The sequence below is a fragment of the Puma concolor genome, chromosome B2 (assembly GCF_028749965.1).
Source record: "Puma concolor isolate L17-30 chromosome B2, mPumCon1.1.hap2, whole genome shotgun sequence".
Classification (NCBI taxonomy): domain Eukaryota; kingdom Metazoa; phylum Chordata; class Mammalia; order Carnivora; family Felidae; genus Puma; species Puma concolor.
The window spans coordinates 57181881-57195213 of record NC_141671.1 but is presented as its reverse complement, the minus strand read 5'-3'; the positions used below and the strand labels follow the sequence as shown (position 1 = coordinate 57195213).

The 13333-nt window shown below is 35.0% G+C and overlaps 1 protein-coding gene across 12 annotated transcripts in view; it reads left to right on the top strand.

Moving 5' to 3' along the window:
- The window catches only part of KHDRBS2 (KH RNA binding domain containing, signal transduction associated 2), a 628062-nt gene that overhangs the window by 229578 nt on the left and 385151 nt on the right, over positions 1-13333 (top strand). For all 12 annotated transcript variants that reach the window (XR_015251309.1, XR_015251308.1, XR_015251306.1 and 9 more), the window contains exon 3: positions 5704-5820. Coding sequence is in view for 5 of the 12 variants with exons in the window: in XM_086707154.1 (XP_086563280.1) it covers positions 5704-5820 (117 nt within the window). In the remaining 7 variants the exon portion in view is untranslated. The remainder of the gene's footprint in view (positions 1-5703; positions 5821-13333) is intronic.

The window sequence follows — 13333 nt, the reverse complement described above, 5'->3', positions numbered from 1 at the left end:
TAGAAGATCTGGGAAACACATCTCAGACATAAACAAGTGTTGATATGGGGTCAAGTTGACAGCATACCATTCTTGAATTGATGGCTTTTCCCAATTATTTTTGCTCTTACAAGCTTTGAGACTTTTAATGTTCTTCTACATGCACCAAGACTTACCTGCAGAATATACCTGAGAACGGAATTGCTGAGACATGGGTTAAATACATTTGCAGATTTACAAGACAATGGCAGAATAGTTGAATCTATTTACATTCCTGTAAGCAGGGTATATGAATCTTTGTGTCTCCACATTCTGACCAGTGTTTGGTTTCTGACTTCTACCATCATTGGGTATATAAAATGACATCTTATTGTCATCTTAATTTGACTTTTATTTAAATTCTAATGAGGTTGAAATTTTCATGCATTTTTCTTTTGCTGTTCTTTCCTCAATGACATATTCATGATTTTATCTTTTATTTATTAAGATAAAAATGATTTTATCTTTTATTTATCTTTTATTTATTTATTAAGCTGTTTGTCTTTTCCTTACAGTTTTGTACGTGTTTTTGTAAACTAATGTTTTATTGGCAACATAATGTAAATACTTTTCAAATTTGTGACTTACGTTTTCGTCTTCTTTGTGGTTTATTTTAATAGATATTCTTAATTTTAATCAAACTTTTACTGTTAGCATGTTTTATGTCTTGTCTTAGAACTCTTAGGCATTATTTTCCTTTATTTTTCTGTTAGAAATTCTAAAATTTTGCCTTTCACTCCTAAATCTATAATCCATCTCTATTTATCTTTTTTTTTATGGTGGAAACAATTTCATTATTCTTACTATGGGTAGCCAATTATGCTCTGTATTAGATAGTTCCTTCTTTCCCTAACATATTAGTTTTCTGTTATTTCTGTAATAGTTAACACAAACTTAAGTGGCTCGAAACACAACAGATTTCTTATTTTACAGTTATAAAGATCAGAAGTCTGAAATGGTCTCATGCACTAAAATTAAGATGTCAGTAAGGCTGCATTCCTTCTGGGAGTTTTATGGGAAAATCTGTTCCTTGATTCCTCTAGCTTCTAGAAGGTATCCTTATTCTGTGCCTCATGGCTTCCTCCTGTCTTCAAAGCCAGCAACTGCATGACTCCAACCTCTGATTCTGTTGCATTTTTCTTTAATGTATAAGGACATTGAGCACACCTGGGTAATCTAGGATAATCTCTTCATCACAAGATTCCTAATTTAGTCAGAGTTGCAGAGTCTCTTTTGCAGAGTAACATATTTACAGATCCTGGGTATTAGGCCATGGGCATCTTTAGGGGGCCATTATACTGCTTTAGTGATCTGTACTGCCCCTGGTATCGTACATCATTTTAACATAAGGAGGAGTCTGTTTCTGGATTCTGGATTCCACTGCTCCATTTTCTATCTGTGTTCCAGGACTACACATATCACATTGTCATAATTAATACAGCTTGATAATGAATCTTTGTATGTGATAGGCATAGTCCTCAACTTGTTCTTCTGCTTCTGAATGCTTTGAGTATTCTTGGACTTTGATGTTTTCATACAAATTTTACAACCAGTTGGTAAGTTGATCCAAATCCTATTATGATTGTAATTAGAACTGTGTTGAGCTATAGATGTAATTGAAAATACTAGAAATTGAGACTTCATGTCCATGAACATGATCTGCCTCTCAGTCTATGTATATACATTTGACAGCTTTATTAATGTATTTTATATATTTTCTGTAAATGTTTTGATTATACAGAATTCAGTTTATTCTTAGGAAATCTTATTTATTTTTTACTGATGCTGTAAATGATATCTCTCTTTAAAAAAATTACTAATTATATGTTGCTTGTGCACAAAAATACAATTGATTTTTTATATTGATTTTGTATGAAACACCTTGCTAAGCTCTTTTACTTATTCTGATGATTTTTCTGAAATTACGTTAAGCCCTCTCTCTCTCTCTCTCTCTCTCTTTCTCTCTCTCTCTCTCTCTGTCTCTCTCCATATATATATATATTATATATATGTATATATATAATATATATAAATTTTATATATATTATATATATTTTGTTTCTTTCTGATGTTTATTACATTTATTCAGTGGCTTGAATATTCATTGTTGAAGAAAACAAGAATGTGGATCTTTACCTTGTTTTTAATATTATTTTACTCATAAATACACTATTCTTATGGGTTTTTAGTAGAAAGCTTCTACTAAAATGAAGGAAGTTTCCTTCATTTTTCAGATGATATGAGTTTTACAAAGATTGGAACTGAATTTCATAAAATTATTTTTCTGTTTAAATAAAATGTTAGCCTTTTTTCACATCCAAATAAAACGTTAACCATTTTTTCTCCATTGTTATAAATTAAGGGTTATAACTTAGGGGTTATAAATCTTAAACTACCTGTGTATCTGTGACAAACACAACTCAATCATCATGTGTTTTTTGTATATACAGCAGGCTGGTATTTTGTTAAGTGTTTTTTATTTCATGAGTGGATTTGCTCTATAAATTCTCTTTTCTGATATGCTTTTATATCAAGGTTATACTAGACTGCTAACTGAGTTGAGGGATATTTCCCTATTTCTTCCTCTGGATAGTCTGCTATTAGCTCACAAGCATAGCAATTTCCCAGTGATTTTCAAAACTGGCTCCCGTACATGCAGGGCAAGAACAGAGTGAAGAAAGAGGTAGGCCACTCCAGATTGGTAGGTGAAAGGTTTAATAAGCAAGGAACTTCTATATGAGACTGGTCTTGGGTGACTGCAAAATGAGTAGATCTTAGCACCTGCCCACCACAATCTTAAGAGTTTATACAGACGCCTTAATATGGTTCAGTCATGTTTACAGTCCAGATGGTCTAAAGGCTGTGTCCTTAAAGTGGCTCCGATTGTGGGAACAGTGGGTGGAACATAAATTCCAAGGATAAGGGAGGGGATAAAGAGCCTCTGCTTGCCAAAGTCCAGGTTGTGGGTCAATTGGCAGTCATATCTCAACGACTCCTCCAACATCTGCATAGATTGGAATGATGTGTTTCCTAAAAGTCTAGTAAAATTCCTATGTAGAAGTGCCTGCAATTAGTATTAGTTATGATACTGTTCTTAAATATTTCTATGTTTTCAAACTTCTAATTTTGCCTCCATTTTTAATTGAAGTACTATTTACGTACTGTGAAATGCACAGGTTTCAGTGTACAACTTGATAAGTTTTGACAAAAATGTACCTATACTTTCAACACAATATAGAACACTTCCATCACCCCAGATGTTTCCTTCAAATCACTTTCCCGTCAGTCCAATCCTGGCCTTCCATTTTCCATAGGCAACCACTCTTAGGAATTCTAACACCATGTATTATTTTGGCCTCTAGAACTTTGTATTAATAGAATCTAATGTGATATACTTTTTTTGTATCTGGCTTCTTTCACTCAACATAATTGTGAGATATACCCATGCCATTATATTAATCAGTGAATTATCCCTTTCTATTTATGTATAAACTTGTTGATCTTTTCTCCTTGGATAGGCATTGGTTTATTTATAGTTTAATGGTGACTGTGAGTAAAATATTATGGAAACTCTTGTACAAGTTGTTTTGTGAACATGTGCTTCTATTTCCCTTGGTTAAATACCTAAGTAGAATTGCTAGGTCATAGCAGAACTCCATGTATGACTTTATACATAATAGCCAATCTTCCCAAGGTAGTTGTATCGTTTTAAACTGCCAACAGTAATTGCTCCAGTACTTCCACATCCTTATCCTCATCAATATTTGGTCTTTGTTTGTTTGTTTGTTTGTTTTAGTAATTCTGATATATGTGTGTTTAATTATTGACTTGATGGAATTTTTTATAGATTCTAGATACTAATCTTTTTTTTAAGTTTATTTATTTTTGAGAGAGAGAGAGAGAGCAGGGAAGGGGCAGAGAGAGAGACAGATTGAATCCCAGGCTCTCAGCATGGAGCCTGACGCAGGGCTCAGTTTCATGAACTGTGAGATCTTGACCTGAGCCAAAGTCAAGAGTCAGACAGACGCTAATTGACTGAGCTATGTAGGCACCCCATAGATACTAGTTTTTTTTAAAGTTTGTATTTTAATTCCAGTCAGTTAACATACAGTGTTACATTTAGATACTAATCATTTTTCAGATGTATACACAGGGAATATAGTCTCCCAATCTGTGGCTTGTCTATTCAGTTTCTTAGTGGTTTTGGGATCAGCAAAAGCTTTAGTGAGTGCTGTTTGCTTCATATTAAGTAACTTTTCCCAGTTTAAATTTGCAAAGGCATTCTTCTATGCTTTCTAACTAGAATTTTTATAATTTTAGATTTCATGTTTAGATCTATGATAGATCTCACAATAAAGTTTGCCTAAAAGCGAGGTGGGATAGAAAAGTTTTTTTGTGTGTTTGTTTTCTTTTGGTGTTTTGTTTTGTTTGCATATGATTATCCAAATGTTCTAGCTCCATTTGCTAAAAAGATTTGCTTTTCAAATATTATTACTTAGGCACTTTTTCTGAACATCAATTTACCTTGTAAGTGGTCTTTCTGAACTTTGTACTGTTCTGTTTATCTACTTCCCTATAGGTACAACATTCCACACTTCAGTACAATATTAAATAAATGTGGTGAAAGCAGACATCCTTGAATTTATCCTAGACTTAGGGGAAAAGCATTTAGTCTTTCACCACTCAGTAGGGTGTATTTCTTACTACAGGATTATGGTTTTTAAAACATATAGAGAAAAACTCTCGTTTAGAAAGAAGTTACTTAATTTTATTTATCTTTGTTTTTCATTTACCCAACACAGCTTTTGGTGCATTCTACGGTTTTTGGTGCATTCTAACCCCTTTTTATTTTTTATTTTATTAAAATAATTTATTTCTTTATTTTTGAGAGAGAGAGGGAAAGAGAGAGAGAGAGAGAGAGACAGAGCATGAGTGGGGAGGGGCAGAGAGAGAGAGGGGGACACAGAATCTGAAGCGGGCTCCACGCTCTGAGCTGTGAGCACAGAGCCCGATGTGCACTTGAACCATCGAATCAGACTTTGAGATCATGACCTGAGCTGAAGTCGGACACTTAAGCGACTGAGCCACCCAGGCACCCCAAAGCCCTTTCTATTTCTTAAATTAATAGGTGAAAGATTATTCAAGTCATTTGGTGTGGAGTATGTTAGTAACTGACAATATACTCCAATAACTGCTTTTATTTCACTTGTTTTTAACTATGTTTTAGGAAGAATAACATACTGAGTAGACCCTCTAGAATTTCCTGTTTAGAGAAACTGTTTTGTATGTATGCACTATCAGTAGTGTTTTAAACTTTTCTGTATATGTGTAGTTTTCAATAATCTGTTTGGAGAGAAAAAGCTTTTAGTGATTTTGTAACCATTGTGCTCCTCCCTAATTTCTTTTTTGTAAGTGATTTATTTATTTGATTATGTAAGTATATGACATGTTCAATATATTATTGATTTTGGCAGTCTTTTAGGAAGAGGCATCCTTCTTAAAATGGATCGTAGATGAGAAGATCTGAAATAGTTTTTGTGAGTGTATGTGTCTCTGTGTGTGTGAATGGCATAACTCTCTTCTGCATGGTAAAGTTTGAAAAGCCCACAGCCCATCATTTATTTTTGGTGCAAATTATTACTTTTTTCTACTTTAAAACAGAATTCTATTGATTTTGTTTCCTAGTTCAATTTTGTGGGGAAATTGCTTGGACCAAGAGGAAACTCCTTGAAGAGACTACAGGAAGAAACAGGTGCTAAAATGTCTATCCTGGGCAAAGGATCAATGAGAGATAAAGCAAAGGTACTGAACTTTGAATTTGATATTTAACACATACAGGAGGTTACCTGTAACACTGATGGCCAAACTTACAAGCATATCTGCACTGTTGTCCCATCATTTCCTGTGATTTTTCACCTTCTGGGACCACCCTATTGCACTCCCTGTTGATTCTTCTATTTTCGTAAAAATTCAATTACCCGCCTTTTTTCCCCCAGAACATGTAATTCCATATCTTTATTCTCTTTAGTCCTTTGTGTAAATTGTTGTCAAATCTTTTCACTTTTTCTGTGTCTTCTGTAGGATGTTTCTATATGTCTATGCTCATTTTCTTTAATTCCCTGTCTGGATCCCCTTTCTCTCTTCAACTATGTCACCTAATCACATCCATTATATCATTGTCTCTTTTTATCTCTTTGCTCCATTTCACTCTGGCCCTCTTATCTAAAGCAATTTCAAATACTCATCTGCAAATCTAAGAGAATTCCACTCATTTTCTTAAATGTTTCAATTCACCTGACCTCAAAAGAACAAATAAGCTAAGAAATAGATGAACTTTGATATTTGAAATGGTTTCCTTCATATCTGAACGACATCATTGTCCCATTTTATAAAGTGAAAGCAATTTTCAATGTGTTAGAATTCACTGTTTTGGAAAAATAACAACCATTTATAGAGATCTATTCATAAAGGATCCTTTAAGATTCATTGAGAAAAGGTGGGTGTGTTAAGGTAGTATTATTTGATCAGGCCATGCTTTTCTGATTCAGTATGTTACCATGGAAAATATAATTTTCAAACATTTATTTCTGAATATGGGAATTACTTAGAAAATTGTTTAGGAGTTCTCCCTTTTAACTGTTAATGTGAAATCTTGAATAAATTTATAGTGGGAAATGTCACTGTACAGATAGCTCATAATCTTACAATGTAAACTTCATATTGTGCGCTTTTTATATTCTTCAAACTTTCTTAAAAGTTAGATCAGGCATCATCTCCCCAACAGGGATTTCCTGACCTCCTGTGACAGGCTAAATCCTCTCATCACAACGTATTTTATTGAAATGTTTGGTTTCTCTCATTAAACTGTATACTCCCACCAGCTGGAGAAATATCCTTGTCAGCTTTGCCTACTCAGAGTACCTGTGTAGTCCCTCCCTCTGTAGCTTTCAAAGTAAATGAGTATTTATTGCTTTTTCCCATATATTTGGAAGTTTTTTTTCTGTTCACAAAGTTGTACATTGGATGCCTTTTTTCCTGTTAGGTACCAGCATAAGTATTTGAAAATCTAGGAGGAAACAAATTTGGTTCTATTAAGTTTCCATTATGTTTAATTTACTAATATTAGCTGTTGCTTGAAATCCAGGTTCTCATTGATTACTGTTTGGGTGATCCATCATGTTTGCCTATGCTTCAACTATTTTCATTGTTCTTCTACAAAATGAAAGAAAATAAGAACATTTAAGAACAACAATAGGGGTGCCTGGGTTGCTCAGTCGGTTAAGCCTCTGACCTCAGCTCAGATCATGATCTCAGGGTTCATGGGTTAGAGCCCGTGTTGGGCTCTATGCTGACAGCTCAGAGCCTACAGCCTGCTTCAGATTCTATGTCTCCCCCGTCTCAGCTCCTCCCCCGCTTGTGCTCTCTCTTAAAAATGATAAACATTTAAAAAAATTTTTTAATATTAAAAAAAGAGCAACAATAATGTATTGCACTGTAAACTCCATTTTATAGAATCTAGATAAGATCTTAACTGCCAAGGGTGGTGGGCACACAGATGACATAAAACCACAGACGTGGATATGCAAAAGTTCACCTTAGTAAACACTTTATTAAAATAAAAAAATAAATCCTTGTTAAAACATTGATTACTATGCTGCTGTTTTTCCTCTTCCCAACATGACCTGATCAGGAAGGAAGATTTTATATGTGATTTTATTCTTTTAACAAATAAAACTCATATGATTCTTCTGTGGAAGTATCTCTGTGTGTATGTGTTATACAGCCACACAGGAATATATTCATGCATTAATTGCAGAAGTATTTGTTGCTATGTGTCACACTATGTGTCATCCATAGTCTCCTCCTAAAGTTTACATTCCAATGGCAGAGACAGATAATAAATAAATGAATAAGCACAATTTAATAATTATTATGGATTGAAATACTACGGATTGTTTTTCTGTGTTGACTCTGCTATTAAGATGCTACACAATGTATGTCCTAAACTTGATCTTTGCTTCACGACAAAAAGGAGATACTTGGGTAGTTGTCTAAGTCAGGACAAAATAACTATGCAAAAGTCTTGCACTTCTGCTATGTGCTTACCTGTAGATTAAATATCATGCTCTATAGAAAATAAATATTAGACATGAGTCAAGCCCTCACAAAACTTTTAATTTAATTAAACATCCTGATATGTTTAACGCTTTCTTTTTTTTTAATTTTTTTTTTTATTGTTTATTATTTTTGAGAGAGAGAGACAGAGAGACTGAGAGCAAGCAGGGAAGGGGCAGAGAGAGAGGGAGACACAGAATCGGAAGCAGGCTCCAGACTGAGCGCTCAGGACAGAGCCCGACGCGAGGCTTGAACCCACAGACCACGGATCATGACCTGAGCTGTAGTCGGCCACCCAGCTGACTGAGCCACCCAGGCACTCCTGTTTAACACTTCCTTTAAAAAAAAGTTAAGAAAGCATCAATCATTGAATTAGTAGGTGGAAAGAGTGACACACTCATTTAATTTTATAATTCTAATAAGACGTTTTCATCCTTAGCAAAGCATGACATTTTAAGATTTATTCTAAGATCATTATAAAATTGCATGGTATAGAAAATAGTTCTAGTGGTTTAGTGTAGTAAAGAGATTCTACCAAGTTTAATGTTTTTATTTGTGTTATTTTGGTTTTGATGGATTTGGGGGAAATATTCCTTTTAGTTTCGTGATACCTAGCCAATAACTCTATAAGCAAAGAAAGGAAACAGAGCCAAAACAGAGTGAAATGTGGTAATATCCAAGGTAATACCAGTGGCAAAATCTTACCGTATATTCAATATTTTGTTCCCATAGTGGTCAGATCACTGAATATATGAACTCACATTTTACCTAAAACTATGCAGGAATGCTTGAACAGAAGCTGGCTTTTAAATTGTGATGATAAAGGTATTCTTAGAGAAAATTAGGAGGTAATATATACAGCATGTTTGCGATATTTCAAAATATCTCAGGAAATTAACTGGCAGTTCAGAAATTTCTTTAAAGTCTACATCCCTCATGCACCATATGGCCAGCCAGTTCGAAATAACCATGCAGCTGCCGGCTTCACTAGCGGTTGCTTCTGAGCAATCTTCAGGGGTAACTTACTGTAGCTTCGGATAGAGTGTTGCTATTTTTAGTGATGCTGATGGCAGAGATTGGTGAGGGAGAACAGAGGAAGCAGTGGTCTATAGGCTTATCTTTGAAAAGAGTGAGGAGCAAACATATTATCTTCAAGAGAAAAGGTTTGAGAGTCTAGAGAAAATCAGACAAAAGCCAGTCACCCCGATAACAGTGAAGAAACCACAGAAAGCATCAAAGCAAATTTCTTGCATACTTCCATTGTCCTTAAATGGAAATCACAAATAGACATGTTGCAAATAAATGATGTTGTAATGACAGGTGTTCTGGCATTTCTATTAATAAGCTTGGTTGAAATTTTGGCATGTAGTCTTAGAACATGCTGGTTATTATATGTTAAAAGTAAAGTGCCATTTGGTGGAGTTTTATGTGAAACTGTGTGATAATTCTCTAGGCAAGCCTTTCTCTCTTTGATGTGCTAATATCATGTGCAGTTTCTATTTTATAATATATCTTCTGTATTGGGTGATGGCTACTTTAGTAAATCCTTTTCTGATTTCATGGCAATTTGATTTTCATCAACAATAAAATCAACCGAAAACCTTCAAAGTGATGCTGCTGCCTGGTGGGTGTGAACCCTGTACCAATCATCCTTCTCTCATTTGGCTTCTGGGCTATGCCTCACATCAAACAGCACTGTTAGTCTCTCAAATCCTGAAGGGGAGAGGCTCTGCTCACTGCCTGTCAGTCAGGCTGGGATCGGTTATGTAGACTCCTGTTTCAACTTTTTAACACCCCCAACAACAAAGCAACTTGTAATCCCACAAAATCAAGAGCCCAGACACCATGATTTTAATTTTAGCTGTGCCCCGTAATAAACTGCACCGTAGATCAACAATATTTTTTTCTCAGCTCCCCTCTGCAGGAAAGAATGCTTAGCCCAATCGTGACTTCCAAACAGAGATAGGGGAGTAAGCATTATTCTTTGCTTAAATATCACGTGAGTTTGTGAAGGACAAAGAGTATATCAGAAATTACAGATAGGTGGAAATTTATTTTTTTATTTATTCACTGCATTCGTCTGTTTCTTGGATCTGAATTTTGAGAAATTAGATTTTAACAGACTAAACGGTTACACCTGAGCAGTGGCACATGTGCTAAGGAACACTGGATTGCAAACATATATTTTGTGAGAATGCAAGGAAACCAGTTTTAATGGCGAACCAACACAAGGTTATATCAACCTATGATATATTACGACTCCAAGTGACCAAACAATTAATATAGTCAGGTTTGAGTTGAAGAGTGAAATATATCGTCACACTAGTGAGAAATAATTTTTACATTAACATCTTCAACCCTTTTATGTGTAAATAATTTGTCATTCATTGCAGTGGGCTTTGACCTAAGAATGAAAACAAAACAAAACAAATTCCATAAATCTATCCAAGCTCTGGTCTTCATAAGCTTCAATGACAGAGCATGAGGTGGCAGTGTTTTGCATGTTGTGAATCAAAATTATATATATGTTTTATTTTTATTTTTGTTTAATGTTGATTTTTTGAGAGACAGAGTGCGAGCCGGGGAGGGGGAGAGAGAGAGAGAGAGAGAGAGAGAGAGAGAGAGAGAGAAAGAGAGAGAGAGAGAGAGAGAATCCAAAGCAGGCTCCAGCCAGTTAAATGGAGAGGCCTTGTGTAGGTACCAGTGGGGAATCCCAGTGGAGCCCAGCGTTTGAGTCATCCCTGCCCAGGCATTACACATGCAAGTAAAGAACTCTCCAGATGGTATCGGCCTCTAGCCATTTGAGTGATCACAGATTGTTGGAGTCCTATGTGTAGCCCCAGGCTCTGGGATCAAAACACATTATCCCCATTGTCCTCTGTCTAAATCCCTCACCCACAGAATCCATGCATATAGTAACATGCTTGTTATTTTAGGCAACTAAGTTTGACATGGTTACTTATATAACATTAGATGACTGGAACATATTCCTACAATTTTATTTATAAAATTAAAAGATTCTCAACATTGTGAGCAATTTTCCAAATACTGGATTTGTTCTCTTGTGTTTCTGCTGCCCTCTCATGGCAATTACTACAGACTTTGAAAATTTCTGGGGATTTGTGTGAGTTTGTGTATTTGGTATTTTGATTATTTTGTTATTTATCTGCACCTTATTTTGAAGCATATGTCAAAGTTCTGTTTCAAAGTTGCCAGTAAGAGAAAAGGCTTCCAAGAAAGACAATTCAAAGATTTCCAGAATGTTTGACTTAAAAAGTATTAAGCTAGTCATAAAGCTGGTTTAAGGCCTTTGTACCTTTGAATGTCTACTTTAATGCCAAGAGACTCAATCAAGGTTAATTGGTTAGGTAATTCTTATTTCTTTGTAATGTTTCTTAATTTTATTACAACCTGCGAAAATGAGTGCTATGGCATTTTGTCAGGGATGTTACATAGATCCCAGAAGGGGAAGGTATTGCACCATACGGAATGTACTGCCCCAAACCAAGACTGGGATAGTTTTCTTTCTTAGTCCCTCCTTTTGACCAGGTCAGATTGTTGAAGGTTTGCTGTAGCCAAGAAAAGGACCATGTGGCATTTTTGTGCTGCGAACATTAACTGAGTTTGTTGCTTCATCAATCATTTCTTAACTTTCTTACAGATGGTGGAATTTAGATAAGGGATCAAGTTATACAGTATACTACCATCAAGGTTACCTGCAATCTATTTACCCATTGACTTCTTTCTTTACCAGTTTCCTACATTAGGGAAGAATTTCTAAGCAGAATCCTAAGGTGATTTAATTTACTGATATACATTCATATACTATTAATATATTTTATAATATCTAGTGCTACATATATGTTTAGTTGGTTTATCCCTGTCAACATATGTTTTTTAAGTATTAATATTTGCTTTGCTTTTTTAAACTAGACCCAATCTTCACTCTGCCCACACATTACAAATTCCAGTAGACACATAAGAATCACCAGAGCGAAGCAATAGACCCACACAGATAGACAATGAATATATTGGGTCTTTATAATAGGTCAAATAAGAAAGAAAAATTTCCCAAATAACTTTATTTTGCTCGTTGTAAGAACTACTACATTTTTAGTTTTATGGGTAATTTTAATGTCAAACCAAGTAAGAATGGTGATCTAAAATTAAAAAAAAAATATATGGTTTTTAACTCTTAGAAAAACCTTTGATGGAAGGTTGTTATTTGTACATTTTTAGAAAGATAGTGTTGCATGTTTGTTTTAAATTGTTAGAACTTGACCCCAATAGATGTTCTTTGAAGAGAAATTTGGACTACTTGTTCTAGTGCAGCTTGGGGAATTTAGAGATACAGTTAAGAGGATAATGGGACCGGAGTAATGTTAAAGAGAAAAATCCTGCACTTAAGTGCACTGTCAGCACTAATTCAGATTTTGAATTTCATTAGTTGCAGTGATGTTTTTGACTTTGTACTCTGTTTTCTCCTTATTGTTTTCTTTAATTTCACAAACCATTCAAAAGTTAAATAGTAATCTAGTTTTATCAACCATAAATACATGAATCATTCGTAGTTGAATAGTGTTGTCATGAATACTTGAAATTTTGTTTGAGCTCTTGACAACCCTTGATAAAAAGTAGACAGCTCTTTTTTCTGGTTATGGTTCATGATGCTAAACAGAGCCCAGAGAAGGACAAAGTAGCCAAACTCCTGAGTCTAACGGATAATATTGCTGAGTTCACTTTTGCTTTCTGTATTGGTTCACCAAAATTGAAATCAAAAAGACCGAGTAAACATAAAAAAAAATGTTAAATAAAAAAAAAAAAAAAAGGTGGTGGGTGGCTCAGTCAGTTGAGCGACTGACTTCGGCTCAGGTCGTGATCTCGCGGTCCGTGAGTTCGAGTCCCACGTCAAGCTCTGTGCTGACAGCTCAGAGCCTGGAGCCTGCTTCTGATTCTGTGCCTCCCTCTCTCTCTGCCCCTCCCCACCCATGCCCTGTCTCTCTCTGTCTCAAAAACAAATAAACATAAAAAAAATTTAAATAAAAAGACCAAGAAAAATGAAAAAGCCAGGATACAAATGAAATTTTATGTATTTTGCTATGAACACAATCAGTTGCACCACTTGGCTTTTAGTGGCTGAGACAAAGTTTTATATACTTCCCGGGATGCCATTCACAAGGCATTCTCTGTGAACTGTGCT